General features: G+C 40.6%; 1 protein-coding gene across 1 annotated transcript; it reads left to right on the plus strand.

Moving 5' to 3' along the window:
• The first annotated feature begins 425 nt into the window (after positions 1-425).
• Positions 426-7,733, plus strand: mcat (malonyl CoA:ACP acyltransferase (mitochondrial)). Its single transcript, XM_059978157.1, has 4 exons — positions 426-915; positions 2,632-2,719; positions 3,831-4,048; positions 6,869-7,733. The coding sequence occupies exons 1-4, from the start codon at positions 505-507 to the stop codon at positions 7,289-7,291; spliced, it is 1,140 nt and encodes a 379-aa protein (XP_059834140.1). The 5' UTR covers positions 426-504; the 3' UTR covers positions 7,292-7,733.
• The last annotated feature ends 9,264 nt before the right edge of the window (positions 7,734-16,997 follow it).

A 16,997-nucleotide genomic window follows, 5' to 3' on the forward strand; every position in this document is an offset into this window, starting at 1 on the left:
ACTATATAACAGGAAGAGAAAATGTCAAAAGTTATTAACTAAGGACTAGTGTAAAATAAACTTTTCGCCGAGAAAAGCAGTATTACACGAACTATGTCAAAATAAGTTAACGTCAGAAGAGATCCAGTGGTTTAGCCAAGTTGCTTTTAGCAAGGATAATTAGTTGCGAAAGTACAATTACCAGTCCTATGCGTTTAAAACTGAATGTTGGAAACTCCCAGCAGACAACGTGGACTTAATTTCCATAAATTTAAGAGATTCCGCAGGTGCTGGAAATCTTGAGCAACACGCACAAAATTTTGGAGGAACTCACCAAGTCACGTATCGTCTATGAAACAGTCCACGTTTCGGGCCAAGACAGCTTCAGGTTTTGGTGTTTAAAAGACCGCTTCGTGGGTAGGAACTAAGTTGCTCCGACCTTGTTTAGTCAGAACTCATTAACGCGTTGCTCAGTGCGGAGGTCTGGTCTCGAGTTCCTCGGCTCTGCCTCTGCTGGGAGGGAGTATGAGGCTCGGCACATGGCGCGGCGCTGGAAGGCAGTGGTTGCTGTCCTGCGCCGGGACCGGACGCAGGCAGCTGTCGTCCTCCGATCTCCCTCCTCCCGACGTCGCTGAGCTGCTGGCGGCTGACGGTCAGAGCCGGCCAGACCGTGTTGAGAAACGCCGCCCTCGCCAGAGCTCGCTGCTACTCTTCCCCGGCCAAGGCAGCCAGTTCGCGGGGATGGGCGAAGGTCTGGAGAGGTATCAAAGCGTGAGGCAGATGTTTGAGGTCGCCCACAAGATCCTGGGCTATGACCTACTGTCATTGTGCGTGAACGGACCGCAGGAAGAGTTAAATAAAACTGTTTATTGTCAGCCCGCCGTGTTTGTTACATCCTTGGCGGCGGTGGAAAGACTCAATTATGAAAATCCTGAAGTAAGAACCGTCTGTGCTTTAAACTCTTGAGTTTTTCCTGCGAGCTACATATTTTGGATTGAATTTTAAGAACACAGCAATACAGTCATGACGACATCGTGGTTTTCCTAGTTTATAATTTAGTGACATATCTGTTGATTCTCTCACAATTCTAGGGATACTTGGACATCTGAATTTGGGGAGGATGCTGCCTTCAGGAATCTATGGACACATTCCAACGCCCTACAGTACTTTATGTATTTATCCTGCATTCCCTTATACCTTTGTCTTCCAAATTTATTAATTCACACCTCACAGGTTTAAATTCTACCCTGCCCCCTTTGAATTATGCCCAAAGTTTTACAGCTTCAGCTGAAATGCAGTTCTGTTCCTGAGACCAAGTTTTACTTTAGTAACCAAAGAAATCAGAGAAGGCCCCTGTTTCCTCAAGTCTACCCTGCTAATAAAAAACAATCGTGGTGTTTTACTTCTTTCCAGCATTAACCTCTTGATGCCCAGACATTCATCAGGCCTTGGTTTTAGCGGGGAAAGAAATTCAAGAGTCTCTACCCTCTGCCTGAAGAAATTTCTTCCTTATCTAATTTCAGACTGGCCAGTTGAGTCCTATAGAGCCTTCTAGGCGTCAATATGTCTAAACTCAAGATGGTATCGCCCTCTCTGCTGGGTTTTTTTTCATAGGATAAGTCCCTCACCCTCCACTCCTGTGAATCTAGTGAACCTTTGTTGACTCCTGGGGTAGGGAGTCAAAATCTGTAAACTATTCCTAATGCCAGTATAATTACTTTAAGACATATTTAAATTTGTCTAATACAAGCTAACATATATGTCTGTAGCTCCATATTAACTTTAAGTGATTCATAAACCAAATTGCCTGAACATTAGTAATTTTCGGTCACTATTTAATACACATTATGCCTTTCTATTTTCTTACCAAAATAAAGAATGCCTGCAATTCCATCTCCTTGCCCATTGACTTGGGTTGTTTTATGTCCCACTGAAACCATAGACACAGTTGCCTGATTGGGGGGGGGGGGGGGGAGGTTCAACCCAGAATGTTGACAGTTCCTCTCCTTTCACAGACGTTGCTTGAATTGTTGTGTTCTTCCAGCTGATTGTTTGCTGCTGGCCTTGAACCCAGTCTGCATCATCCTTGCAGGGCACACTGCCACTCAGATGGGTTCCATTAGATGTAGTCTTCTTAGAATGAATAGCTGGGGCCTCAGCATTAATCTCTGCACTAGCACACTCATTACAGCCTTCCAAGCTGAAAATAACCTGGTTATTCCTCTCTCTTTTCTGTTCTTCATGCCCAGGCCAAGATTTTATTGAGACTGTTTTTGAAAAGCATTGCAACCAACCCTGATCCTGCTCACTCATTGTTCTCAGCAAGGACTTGCACTGTTAGTCATTCAGGAATATGAAGTCTAGCGAACTATTTTCCCTTTTATAGCATGTGCTGTTAAGGCGATTGCTGCATCAGCTGAGGGAGCAATTGACTGAGAGTTACATATGGGTCTGTGGTGGTCTATCCAGCCAGAAGCAAATGAACAATGATAAGGGATTTATACACAAATTATATTGAAGATAGAGAGCTTTTATCTTGATTGGAAATGACGAGCTAGACTTGTATTTGCACCCAATATTATATAGCGCACCTACAAGCTGCATTGTGGAATATTGCTTCTGATGCAGCTGTCTTTCTTTTGGCATATGTAGGCAGTTGAGAAATGTGTTGGAGCTGCGGGCTTCAGTGTCGGAGAGTTTGCTGCTCTGGTTTTTGCAGGAGCACTGGACTTTGCTGAAGGTGAGGCTGAGAACAGATGACTCAAAACAGTATCTACTAATACTGATCTACCGATCTACTAGTTTCCCATTGTAGACTACTACTGTGGTAAGGTAATTAATACTGAGCAATCATTGAAGAGGTATTGGGAGGGTGACAGATTTGTACAGCAGGGAAGCATGCTGCTGAATTTTGCCTGGCCTCAGATTTGTGGGTGACATGAGGACATCTTTACATAGCATGTAAATGAACCATTGTGTCCCTATGATCACCTTTCTTCTGTCTGAGTAATTTCTTTACTGCAACAACTCAAATGCCTGCTCTCTTGTTTGTAGTGGCAACTCGATCAAAACAATGCCACTGCTGACGACCTCACAGGTAGTTCTCCTTGAATGACATGCCTTCTGACCAATCCAATTAATTATTTTCCACAAAGTCAAAGAAATATATTCGTTCCTTTATTAGCAAGTAGCAAAACATACAATGTTGAAGCTATGAAACTTATGAAAGTAAAACTAGCTATAGTAAATGTACTTAAGTAGTGTTAAGCGATTTCAAATGTAATTAAGCAGTCAACAAGAGATATGACATCTGTCAGGGCCCAACTCTAAAACTGCTCAGAATAAAGCACGTATCTGTAGCTTATTCCCTTTGCTTTTTCCACGCCTTCACCCGCCTGACTCACCACCACAATAAACACACAGCACAGAATACAATGCAGATAGAAATGAGAAAAGTGGCTCCTACACTGTTTTACACCCACTTCCAAGAATGTTACTGTCTCAATATTCACCACCTCTGGTGAATGAGTTAATACCTTGTGTCCTCAATCTTATGAAGGCTCTTCTCGTGTTGTGACTTTTAAAATTAATGTATTGATCAAGTATTTAATACCTTGTTTTGCATTCCCTTTAATGGTTTACATAGTACATTCATTCCTTGTCCTTAAGATGAAGATTGTAAGCATCAATCGTTTGTATTTCAGACGATATTTAGATCAGATCATTACCCCTCACTGTGTTAGAGGTTGATTAACCCATTGTATTGTTAAAGGCAGCCAATTGCTACCACGAAATGCAACAGATTGTTTAGAAATGGATACTGTGTTCATTAGTGTTGCTTTCCATCATAGCTCTTTACGCAGTGAAGGTACGGGCAGAGGCCATGCAGGAGGCATCGGACTCCATTCCCAGTGGCATGCTGTCTGTTGTGGGACGAGCCAGTGCTAGTTATAACAACGCCTGCTTGGAAGCTCGAGAACATTGTGAGTCTTTGGGATTGAAAAAGCCTGTGTGTGAAGTGGCTAGCTACCTCTTTCCCAATGGACGTGTGCTTGCTGGACATTTACAGGTGAGCACAGATACCTTTTGTAGAAGCTGCGGGAAGGTGTATCCAATATGTTAAAATAATTTAAACATGATCTAAATGGACTTCTATCACCAAATTTCAGAATAGAATTAAATTCAGACAGGAGATGCCAACATTATACCATGATTACGTTTGATCTAAGAAAGTAGCTCAACACATTATGTGACTGGAACATTAAAAAAATTATTTTAACATATGTGACTGGAACACTTCATGGAAATATATTTTGCATTTACAGTTCACTTCCTTTATAAAATAATAGGTGGTTCTTAATCTCAGGGGTTGCAGAGGAGCAATATTACTTAAAAGTAAAATATTAAAAGGAATAACAAGAAGACTGACTTCAAACTATGAGATACTAAAAAATGTTGTAAGGTTAAAACTTAATATTTGCATAAAATTACAAGTCTTCATGCAGAATCAGTAAGGCTTGATCAGTAATTTGACTTTGAAAATAATGCTTACAACACCTGTGCCCCAGCCTAGCTCTCCAAATGTTCACTATAATGATGTAGTGTCCCAGTAGCCAAGGTAGTTAAGTGCTTTGGTTATCTCTCACTGGTACTATCATTAAATATTTGTCAATTGTTGTCCTTTAATGGGTGCAGAAGCTGGCTAATCTGCCTGCCACGGACACTGATATTATTAAGTTGGCAGAGGGACGGTGGAAGAAGCTTGCTGCTTGATTTGATCAGGGAAGCAGAGTAATCTCATAGCTTCAAAGAAATATAAAATGGATCTAGGCATGAACCATTTATATTGCCTTGGAAATGGTTTCTACAGTGCGATATTGTTAAGGGATCGTAATGCAATTTCAATGAGAAATAATTTAGAAAGAAACAACAGAACGTTCAGTTGCACAAAATCTGCAATCTTTTTTGTCCCTTCTTGGATCCACCAGACCCCCACAGAGATGCAAGCAGAGCCTCGTCCGTCATGCACGGTGGCATCATTCTTTGATCCTTCCTGGGCATTTTTTTTCACGCATCCTTTGCCAGTGGACAGTTTGGTTCACATTTCCCTTCTCAGTTTTTGAAGAGACTTAATTAAAGAGGGATTGTTTAAGCAGGCCTCACTCTGCAGAGCTTGGTAGTAGGGTCTAGCCTGTGGAAAGTCTCTTTTATGTAAATTCTTCCTTGGTTGCTCATCAAGAGGTTGATCTTGTGACCTGCCAGCTCACAGTTATTGCCTGGCAATCCAATGTTCCCACAGCCATGAAGTGTTATTGTATTGTACTGGTGTTTCATTTGATCAGATTGTATGTCGGTCCACAATGCACCCACCTCTCTTTTTACTGTATTGCTTCATAAAACGAAATACCAAATCTCCATCCTAATAACAGATTGCCATCTAATGGACACAAATATACATTGCATCAAGGAAATAGAAAAACAAAATGGTTCGGGCGTGTCATTGGTGAGCAAGGGATGACTTGCTTCCACTCTAGTTCTGAGGAGTGGGTGATAACTGTGTGTGAACGAGATAAAAAGAGAGCTTCTGCATCCATCAGCAAGGATCCATCTGTGTGTGTACACCCCCCCCCCCGTTGCTATTACAGGTTAAGTTATGACAGTGCTCTGTAGTTTGACTTTTATACATTATTGAAGTAAGACTTTGCTTAATTTTCTCTTTTCAAATGTGTGTAATCTGCCCTCAATTTTGCCAAACTGGCACGTTTGACTCAGAGTTCCGTTTCCTTTACCTTTTCAGCTGCGGCTCATGGAATTGTTCTGATTTACTTCAATGTAATTTTAAACATTTACAGAAATACATTGGATGTGAAGGTTCAGCAGAGCCAGATGCCAGCTCACTTCTCTGACCTGCATTGAGTTAGCTGGTTGCATACGAGAAAGGTAGAGCACCTGTGGGGTCTGCTTCTGAAGGCAGTCCAGTGACTGCCAGTGGGTAAAATGCAAGTGAGCACTTGGAATAAAAAATACTAGATTCTGCTGGCTGCCAAGGTCCCTTTCAAGTTTCATGCAGTGTGTGTACTAGTTTGAGGGGAATAGATGATTGACAGTAGATTCTGCCTAGAGTGTCTTAATCCAAATGTTTATAATTTATAGTTCCCCTTCATTATTGAGACTCTTTTTTTTGTAATTTATTTTTTTATTGAAGTTCATCAAACATTTCCATAAGATGTATTTCAGACATTGTACATATATATCATATAATCATATATATCACAAATCTCCACTAAGTATTTATCTGAAGTATACACTTATAGAAAAGAGTGGAAAGAAAAAATAAGCAAAAGGAAAGAACTATGTATAAGTAGGGAGTGATCTTTTTTTTCAACAGATTCATTGATTTGTGAGAATAAAATCAGGCCTATGAGGCATTATGTAGTTAAACCATTTTTCCCAGTATGAATCAAATTGTTCCAGCTTATGATTAGCAGATGCTGTTATCTTCTCCATTTTGTAAATGTCCATTGTAATTTCCATCCATGCATTTAAAGTTGGGCTCTCCTGTGATAACCATTTCCTAGTAAGAGTCTTTTTACCAGCCACCAACAGTATATTCATTAAATATTTATCTCTTTTCAACCATTCTTGAGGTATCTATCCAAAATATATGGTCTTACTCTCCAAGGGTATTTCACATTTAAAGATGTCTTGTAGGGCATGGTGTATCCCCCTCCAATAGTTTTTGATAACAGGGCAGTCCCAAAAAATATGATAATGATTTGCATTTTGATTTCCACTATTTCTCCAGCAAACAGGGAGGTTACTATTATAATAGGATTTCTGAGAGGGTGTAATAAAATTTTATTATTGAGACTCTTAATTCTTTCAATAGGCTCTTGAATTTTTGAAGAAGAATTCCCGGAAGTTTCACTTCCTCCGCACCAAACTGCTGCCGGTCAGTGGCGCCTTTCACACAAGTCTCATGTCATCAGCACTTCAGCCACTGCAGGAGGTCCTGACGGGAATCCATTTGGAGAAACCTCTGATATCTGTCTATTCCAATGTGGATGGCAAAAAGTACATGCACAGTAAACACATCCAGCAGCAACTGGTGAAACAGCTGGTTTCACCTGTGAAATGGGAACAGACCATGCATGCCATGTATGAACGGAAACAGGGCACTGATTTTCCTGACACGTTTGAGGTAGGTCCAGGTAATCAGCTTGGTGCCGTGTTGAAAAGCTGCAATCTGAAGGCGTGGCATTTCTACAGACATATAGATGTGAAAATAAAGGATCTAGATGAAGAAGAATGATTTTTGTTGTTCCTGTGCAGAGGGACTGTTGAAACAACAATTATCGCCATTTTTGATAGGTCTGTTTTTAATGCTATTAGGAAAGAAGAAACTTACATGACTTGTGGAAATTCTTCTTTTATTAAAGTCAATATTCAGAATACCTATACTGATTTTTGAGTTGTAAATTGTTCTGAAGGTTGTGTACAGAAGTCGAACTTATAGGAGCAGAATTAGTCCATTCAGCCCATCGAGTCTGCTACAACATTCTATCATGGCTGATCTCAGATCCTACTCAACCCCATACACCATAAAAGGTGACTGATAGGATATAACATCTCCCAACAGTCCAAATAAAAACCAAGAAAATGCCAGACAGATACTCTAATTTTGGAAACTTTTTTTTTATATATGCAGATTACACAGTTATGTTTCTTTAATCATAAAAGTAATAATGTTTTGATGTTATGTGTGCGACTGTTTTTGTTGTTGGAAAGATACTACCGATATAGTCCTTTCCAGATATAAAAACTGATGATCTTTGCATATCTCTTTGACCTTTGATTTTGTTGTAGGATAATAGACTTTGATATTTGAAATGGCAGAGTTTGCACTTTTCCTGGTTTCAGGTTTACACCTCAAAAAAACTAGCATTTCTGTCATCACTCAAACCTGTACTGTTGATTGTGCTGCATCTGAGAATGTGTGATCAGTGTTATCGGTTGCATCTTCCAAGCAGTGCTGATTGGTGGTTTGCACATGCTGTGTGAGTCATCTTCCCCATCATGACCAGAGGAAGAGATTAGTAACCAACAAAACAAATGGAAGCAGCAAGTCCTTGTAGAACATAGAGTGTGCAGCACAAAGTCAGGCTATTCGGAGAACTAGTCCAGTACTCCATCCTCTTCATGTCCTAACACGTTCCTTATCCACTCCTTATCTAGTTTTCTCTTTAGCACATCAATGTTATTTTCCTTATTTTCTTTTGGCGACGAACTCCACGTTATTGCCAAAGGATATAAAGGGTTAAGATATCCTTTATTACTACATCTGCAGTTTAAATAATTAGAGTTTTTTTTAATAAACTTTCATGGTGTTAAGTTCTCAGGATATAATTTAAACCTTTGAAATTGCCTCCCAGCCAAAGCACAAGGACTCCAAAATCAGTTCTGTCAATCATCATTAATTACATCTTGTTGTGTTCATCCAGTTTCTCCCCATTGATACTTTGACAACAAAAGTACATGAAGATCATGTTCCTGAATGAATTTCTAGAAATTGCAACCCTTGCCTATCACTGAGAAAGTGAGGAATATTTTGCTACGAGATAAGGTATACTTGTCCTTTCATGCCACGAGTAGACTAGAAGGGGGATATTTCAAGTTGCCTGTGCATAGAATACTTATTAGCTGTTTTGAGTTTGCAAAACCTGTTCTGAAAGCAGCTGTATGGAGTGCCTCTATAGGACTGGTGAGCATTTCATTAAAGTGATAATGTGCCTCCATGGTGAACTTTTTCCAAGGTCTAAGAACTCCCTCATATGTTTTAACTTAATTTACAGGGATGGAATAATTTTAATTTGAGAGAACTCAAACCCACACTAACATGTTATTTTGGAGAGCCATAATCACATTATTCAGCAATTAGCTTGTGGAGATTGGGCAACAGGTGCAGTTAATATTGGCGTAAACATTTATCTGTTAAGTGTTGGTTTTCATGAATTGAGCTGGTTTGATCGCAATCATCCCTAAAAGTAGTGTACTAAAATAAAACTGAAAGACAAGGAAGTCTTTCAGCCCCTTGTGTGTGCCCTGACATTCTAAAATATCTTGCCTGCTGTGGCTGTGACTTCTCATCTGGGCACACCAGGCAGGGGAAACTTCATGTTAGCATGTGGTCACAGAAAATGTTGTAGTACAAAGGGATCTGTGGCCTCAATTCCTGAAGTGCAAAGAGCTAGCATGCAGGTACACGGAGTAATTGGGAAGGCGACAGGAATATTGACCTTTTGTGCAGCTTTGCAGATTGCAGGTGGGACTTCCTCTGCAATGCAGAAACCTGGTTTCCCCCTTCATACTTAAAAATTATATATTTAAACAGGAGGTTACTTGTTTCAGTCCATAGGGTAAAGAGGAAAGGTTATATTCCTTGGAGTTTAGAAGAATAAGAGGTGATCTTATTAAAACATAAGATTCCAGTAGTGTCATTGATAAGCTATTTCCTCTGGTGAGGATATCTGGAGTTATGTAATTTGGCCTCAGAATAAGAAATGGCCCTTCTATTTGGAGATGAGGGATTTCTTCTCTCAGAATGGCTGGAATTCTCTAACAGAGAAGTGTGGAGGTGATGGATGGAACCAGATGTGGAGGGGATCGTGAACAAATGGAACCAGATGGAGGGAGGGGAAAATTCAGTGGACAGGTGAGTGTGTGTAAGAGAAAAGCACCAGAGGTGTGGGTTACCTCAGACTGGAAACTTTAATATTCATACATCAGGTTATAAGCTACCCAAGCAGTACTATGTAAAAGTCTTCAGTCTGTATATTAGTTCTTTCCTGTTACCAAATAACACTTCATACTACTGAGATTATTTAAAGCAAGGCACTCTTATTTCTGTTTCACAACCATCTTTCTATATTAACCAATATACAGTACAGTGCAAAAGTCTTAAGCATCCTAGCTATATATGTGTGCCTAAGACTTTTGCACAGTACTGTTCTTTCAGTTTCCATATGGCCTCTCTGGCAATGGAGAAGGCCAAGGACAGACTGGTTGGTGTGGGAGTGGGAAGGAGAGTTAAAATTACACGCAACTGGAAGTTCAAAATGGCTGCTGCGAACAGAATGAGGTTGCCCAGTCTAGACTTAGTTTCTCAAGTGTAGAGAAGGCCACATGGTGAGCACCAAGTGTTGTTCAGCTGGTTTTATCTATTTATTGAGATATAGCGCAGAATAGGCCCTTCGAACTGCACCATTTGAACCCTAGCCTGATCACAGGACGATTTACAATGACGAATTAACCTATCAACCTGTGGGACTGTAGGAGGGACCCAGAGCACCCAGAGGAAACTCACGTCATCATGGGGAGAACGTACAAACACTTTACAGATAGACTGGGATGGAAGAGGTTCGGATGAATCTCTGTTGCACACCCAGACAGGCTGTTGAAACCCTTGGATGTTCGAGAGGAAGTGAAAGGTCTCCTATGGCTGCACGGGTAAGTGCCGGGGTATGGGGAAAGGTAGATGATTGGTAATCAGTGAGTAGACCAGGGAAACCTGACTAGAGTGGTCCATGGGGATGACGGAAATGGAGAGGGGGATGTGATTGCTGGTGGGATCTTGTTGGAACTGGTGGAAATGGCACATGATGATGTGTTGGATGTGCAGGTTAGAGAGGAATAAAGGAACTCTGCAACTGAGCTGCCTGAGGATGGGAGTTGGGGTCAGAACAGATGTGGAGGGCTTTATCAACCACGGCAGTGTGGAAGCCAGTCTCCTGAAAGAAAGAGGGCATTCAGAAGCCTATTTGAACAGGTGGGGCAGATGTAGAGAAATTGAGAAGAAGGAAGGTGGCACCCATACAGTGCATAGTGTGGGAGGAGGTGTTCGTGGTGAATCTGACCTCTGAGATAGACAGAGAGATCTTGAAAAGGAAGAGAGGTGTCAGAGGTGATCCAAGTGAATTTGAGGGCAGGGTGGAAGTTGATGGTGAAGGTGTTGTAATCGACAAATGCACCAAATACAGTCAGGAGAAGGAAATGTGAAGTGTGGGAGATGGGCAGCAACTGAATGCAGAATAGTCCTGGAACAGGAACTGTTACACATAACCAGCAAAAATACAGATGCAGCTGGGACTCCTAGAATACCTGAGGCAACCTGTTCTCTACTATTATTTTCGAGGTTCACGTACTGCCTAACGATAGATTCCAGCATTTTCATATTACTAATGTCAGCTAACTGGTCCTGTAATCCTTTGCTTTTTCTCCCTCCTTTTTTTAATACCTTTCCATCTCTTGGAACTTCTCTAGAAACTATGGAGTTTAGGAAGATGATAAATTCATCCTCTCCTTCCTTAACTTTCACTTTAAAAGTCCTCGGACAAGGGTCGCCACGTCCTGAGGATTTACCACCTCTCAGTTCCATTAGTTTCACCAATGCTGGTTTTATTGTAATGTTAATTTCCTTTTTGTTCTCCACCATCTCAGAGCTGGTGAAGCCTTTTATATAGAGGGACTAATATTTGGTTAGCAGGGTAAACAGGTCCTAAATACTTTAACGGAATTACTACGCAATTATTTTTATGTAAAATGTGTTCATCGATGGTATGCCAGCATTTATTGCCCACCCTCAATTTCCTATGACGAAGATTGTGAACTGTTACAGTAAAAGGCTTCGTTCTTGTATTGAAAATACTCTCACATCAGTGTAGCATTGGCAGTTCCAGGATTAGGACTAGAGCTAAAGGAACTTTGATATCTATGTAAATCAAAATAGTGTGACTTGAGAAACCTATCATTTTTGGCAGGATAGATTGCAAGTTTGGGAAGTAACATTGCAGGAGCTTCTAAGTATTGTTAAGAGTATATTTTGTAAATGGTACAGACTCCATTCATTGTATGTTGGTGAAGATGATTGTGTTTAAAGCAGTAATCAGATGCCAACTGAACAGGCTGCTTTTTATTGGATGATGTTGATCTTCTGGGGTTATTGGAGATGCGAATAGCTATCATTCCATGACCTCTTTTGTAGCTTATGGAAAGGTTCTGGGCAATCTTGGACTTGCTCATTAGCCAAAGTATCTTTGAGATATATATATATAAAGTTTATAAAGTTTGAGGTGTTGTTATCCATTGCCATTGTGCTCAAAGGCCTACATTCCTAGATGATTACATTTACAATCCCACACTTCTAGCCTATCTTTATATTCTTTCATGTACCCACTCATCCCTTTGTCTATCTGCGTCCCCAGATATACGTATTCCAGCACTTTGCTTGCCCTTAACTGACCTTAAGAACATCTGTTTGCCCACTTGAGCCAGAATGTAAATGGATCCACAAGAGGAGGCACAATCATTCTTCATTTCTCTTGGGCTATTTGCTCAATTTTGTTTAGATGGGCAAAAGTTGGCAGGCAATCGTGTTAGTGAGATTGAGGATGAAACTACAAAAATCCTGTCAGATTCACTGATGTCCTTCAGGAGAGGAAATTTGCCATTTGATTGGCCTATTTATGACTCTAGACCCACAGCTACATGGTTGACTTTGAAATGCCCCTATAGGCCATTCTGAGGTCACTTGATGAATGCTGAACATTCTCACATATTTCCCCCACCTCATAAATTTTCCAGTATTTCTCTTCTGATACTTGAGCTGTGCAGTGGGCTGTGTATGAATGGGACATTTGCAAGGATAATACGTTCTTTTCGTTCATAACTGAAAGAAGCTATGAATTGATGTTAGACATCTGTGCCTCTCTAGTGGATAATGTAGCAGTTAATCAATAGTTTAACAGGTTCATGTTTCAGGGAGCCTGCTTTGTATTCAAGACAGCAACCTTTGCACATTGTTTATTGTCACGATGCAGAATGCATGATTTTATTGCAGTGTCTAACCTACTTGTGATTACTGTTGTGGCTGAAACTCAGTCTTTCATTTGTATAAAATATAACTTTAGAAAATAACTAACTTTGTAAACACTTGATATTATTTGATGCGATAACATTCTATATGAGTATAGGTCATCTGTTGCCGAGGCACAGATGAATGATGGAAAGGATCAATCTTGACTACAGGTATCTTGCAACTGATTATTAACTGGCACTGATCTGGTTTGCAGAGTGAATGTAATGTGTCAGACACAGACATGATGAAGGTGCCCTCTGTGCTGGCCCATTTCCCTCTCAGCCTCATTCTCATGGAGTAATCCAGCAAAGAAAGATGCCCTTTGGCTATCTAGTCTGTGCCACGAACACCTCCTGCATATCACTGAGTCTCAGTGTGACCTCCTGTGTATCAGTGAGTCCTCATGTGGATGGGAGACTGCTTTGCCAAACAACTATGCTCTATCTGCCACAAAAAGCGGGATCTCCCTGTGGCCACCCATTTCATTTCTCATTCCCATTCCCATTCCGACCTGTCAGTTCATGGACTGCTCTACTGCCACGATGAGGCCACACCCAGGTTGGAGGAACAACGCCTTAGATTCCATCTAGGTAGCCTCCAACCTGATGGCATGACCATTGATTTCTCGAACTTTCAGTTATCCTGCCCCCCACCACCATTCTCCATTCCCATTTCCCTCTCTCCCCTTATCTCCCTATCTGCCTATCACCTCCCTCTCCCTTTCTTCCATGGACGTCTACCCTCTCCTATCAGACTCCCCTTTCTCCAGCCTTTATCTCTTTTACCAATTAACCCAACAGCCCTTTACTTCACCCCTGCCCCTCCCAGTTTCACCTATCACCTAACACCTCATACTTCTTCCTCCCCTCCCCCTCCACCTTCTTACCATGACTTCTTATCTTTCAAGTCCCGAAGAAGGGTCTCAGCCTGAACGTTGGTTGCTCACTCTTTTCCACATTTGCTGCCTGGCCTGCTGAGTTCCTCCAGCATTTTGTGAGTGTAGTCTTTGCCATCCTGGTCTTCTGGCTAGTCCCACCTATCATCTGAAGCGTAGCCCCCTCATCGTGTACCTGTTGAAACTCCTCTTAAATGTTACAGCTGAGCTGCATCTACCACATTAGGTTCTCTTAACGACTGAACACACAAATAAATCAAACAATAGAAACCAACATTTGTTTGACCCATGCAGGACATTATTTACTCAAATATGGGGTGCTACATCTACACCTTGAGATTTGTTTGCTTACAGGCAGCCCCCAATTTGGTTTGGGAATGGTTGAGGCTAATAATTAACTTTTTTTTTGCAAAAGGAAAATGGATAAATATGATGAGCAAACATGCAGAACAGCTCTTAACAGAACAGACGGAGGCCTGGGAGACAGATAGGAATTTAGAAGCACTAAACTAGAAGCATATAAAGTGCTTAACAAAGCTGAAATGGGCACAGCATGATCAGTTGCATGTTTTTAATTTAAAGAGGAGGTTCAACTGTTTATCTTTGTTTCAAATACAGAGAAAATATCTCAGCAATAATTTGGTATAGAAAGATAATTTTTAAATTTAAAAAAAAAGGCAAGAAAAATAGCCTATGAAATGGATTAGAGATCCACCAATATTTTTAACATTCTGCGATAGGTGAAACAATGCCGTAACAATAGAAAACAAAATCAGCAACAACAAAACATTAAAAAAGGTAATTGTTTCTCCGTTTGTTGAGACACACACATCAGTTGTATCAAAGTGATGAATGGATATGTTTGTTTTGTAGACTCCATTAGATTTGATGGTGTTGGGGCATCTGAAAGATGTTTGTGATTTGTAGACTGAATAGCTTCATCTTCCATGGTTTGTAATTGCTTCCTGCTGTGTTTGTGATTCTGGAAAATGTACCAGAATTAGTCTGCACATAATGATTGAACAGTACAGTATTTGCTGCCTTTATTATTATTATTATTATTATTATTATTATTATTGTTATTATATTATTGTGTTATTAATACAATTTAATAATCCATTATTTGCCTTTTTGCACTGATTTCTGTATTCCTCCTCAGAGGAACGGATAATTGTGCACTTTCCCCATTCTGAGAGAGGATGAGGGCACTGTTAAAGTATTGGGAATGAACAATTTGACCATTATTTCACCAAGGGGTTGAAAAGTGTTACACCTGCATTTTTGGATGGGGTGAAAGGCTTGGGTAGACTTTTGCTGAATGAATTGGAAAATACAGTATTTAAATTGGGGATCCTGGTATTTTTGATGTTCAATAGTTCCATTTAATATCAGAGAAGGTATGAAATGTACATCCTGAAATTTTTTTCTTCGCGGGCATCCACAAAAACAGCAGTGCCCCAAAGAATGGGTGACAGTTAAAAAATTAGAACCCCGAAGCCCCCCCACTGCCCCCTCCCACGCACAAGCAGCAGCAACGACCACACCCCACCCCACCCACATCCGCAAAAAGAGCATCAGCGCCCTCCACCCACCAGGCAAGCAATAGCAAGGCCCCCAAGAAAGACCGTGATCTGCAGTACAACAAAAACTAATCATTCACCCGACAATTTGACCTGCCGCAGACCCTCTCTCCTTAATAAAAGGAAAAAGAGGTGACCCTTTTCTCAGCAGGAGGGAAGACATAACAAGCAACCTGCTGATTTACGGTGTTGAAACTCTGTCGTGCCGCCTTTTTTCTGAATGCTCTGCCCAGAGAATCGCTAACAATCTCTCATACACCAGTGAGGGAGAGAGAGAGAGCACAATTCACCGAGCACAGAGCCGCCGACAGCTGATCCACTGTTCCCAATATTCCGTTATCTCCTGCGACGCTTCAGTTGGTGGCAGTGGCTTAAAATCAGCTCATCCACAGGGCCACAAAGCCTCGGAATACTGAAGGTGCACTCATCTTCTAGGCTGCGTTCTTGGGATATCGAAAAGTGGCCATCCAGGAGCCCCTGTGAGCGGGTCCCACCACTGAAACAAACCGAAGTCCGGATGTAACTCCAGATCAGGGTCTTCAACAGAACCCCATCCACTCTGAACGGGAAAGGGAGAGACATCATGTGTCTGGCCTGTTTACTAATTGGCTTATGTATATTTTTAGTTGGATAACACATTTCCTGATATTTCTATTGTTTTGCTCAAGAAAGGAAACTTAGTGAACCATTCAAATTCCACAGTATACTGTGACAATGCATTAAAATTTAATTAGAGTTGTCAATTTAACTGGATTAATATCAACAGCTTTTGCAGAAGAATTTGATACTGGATACATAATGACAGACACAGGGATGTGCACGAAGCAATTTATGTTAACATTACAAACTCTCAGTTCATAAAGATTCCAGTGTGAGTTGGGTTTGACATAAGAAATAATGACTGTAAGAATGTCTCCTAAAATGCCAATTCTGCTTTAAAATAAAAACGGCTGAGAAAGACAGCATAAACAGAAGAAAATCTGTTACGAAAAAGAGGGAGACTGAGTAAATTCTAAAGCATGGCGAGCAGATGTTAGAATTAAATTACAAAGAGAAATGTGAATGAAAATAAATGATCACTGTCAATAGGCACCGTTTAAAATACCTTATGTATTTAAATGTTTTGTTTGATCCACTTGGATGGCTTCTGCATTATTACTGGATTACCCTTGTTACATCCACCTAAATTTTCCCAATATAAACCTACATTACGTCTACTGAGACAGCTTCCACCAATTTTTACATTGCCTTGGATTTCTTACCACTCCGTCACTTCAGAATCAGAATCAATCAGGTTTATTATCACTGGCTTGTGACGCGAAAGCAGTTCAAAGCAATACATAATCTAGCAGAGAAAATAATAATAATTAAAAAAAACCAAGTAAATAAATTACGTATATCGAATAGATATAAAACGTGTAAAAACAGAAATACTGTATATTAAAAAAAAGTGAGGTAGTGTCCAAAGATTCAATATCCATTTAGGAATTAGATGGTAGAGGGGAAGAAGCTGTTCCTGAATCGCTGAGTGTGTGCCTTCAGGCTTCTGTACCTCCTACCTGATAGTAACAGTGAGAAAAGGGCATGCCCTAGATGCTGGAGGTCCTTAATAATGGACGCTGTTTTTCTG

The sequence above is a fragment of the Hypanus sabinus genome, chromosome 8 (assembly GCF_030144855.1).
Source record: "Hypanus sabinus isolate sHypSab1 chromosome 8, sHypSab1.hap1, whole genome shotgun sequence".
Taxonomy (NCBI): Eukaryota; Metazoa; Chordata; class Chondrichthyes; order Myliobatiformes; family Dasyatidae; genus Hypanus; species Hypanus sabinus.

What these genes read in the sequence shown, in the direction of transcription:
- mcat (XM_059978157.1), top strand. Translation starts at nt 505, where the DNA reads ATGAGGCTCGGCACATGGCGCGGCGCTGGAAGGCAGTGGTTGCTGTCC. An exon ending in TCAATTATGAAAATCCTGAA is followed by an intron (nt 916 to 2,631) that starts GTAAGAACCGTC and finishes TGGCATATGTAG; the next exon opens with GCAGTTGAGAAATGTGTTGG. An exon ending in AGCACTGGACTTTGCTGAAG is followed by an intron (nt 2,720 to 3,830) that starts GTGAGGCTGAGA and finishes TTTCCATCATAG; the next exon opens with CTCTTTACGCAGTGAAGGTA.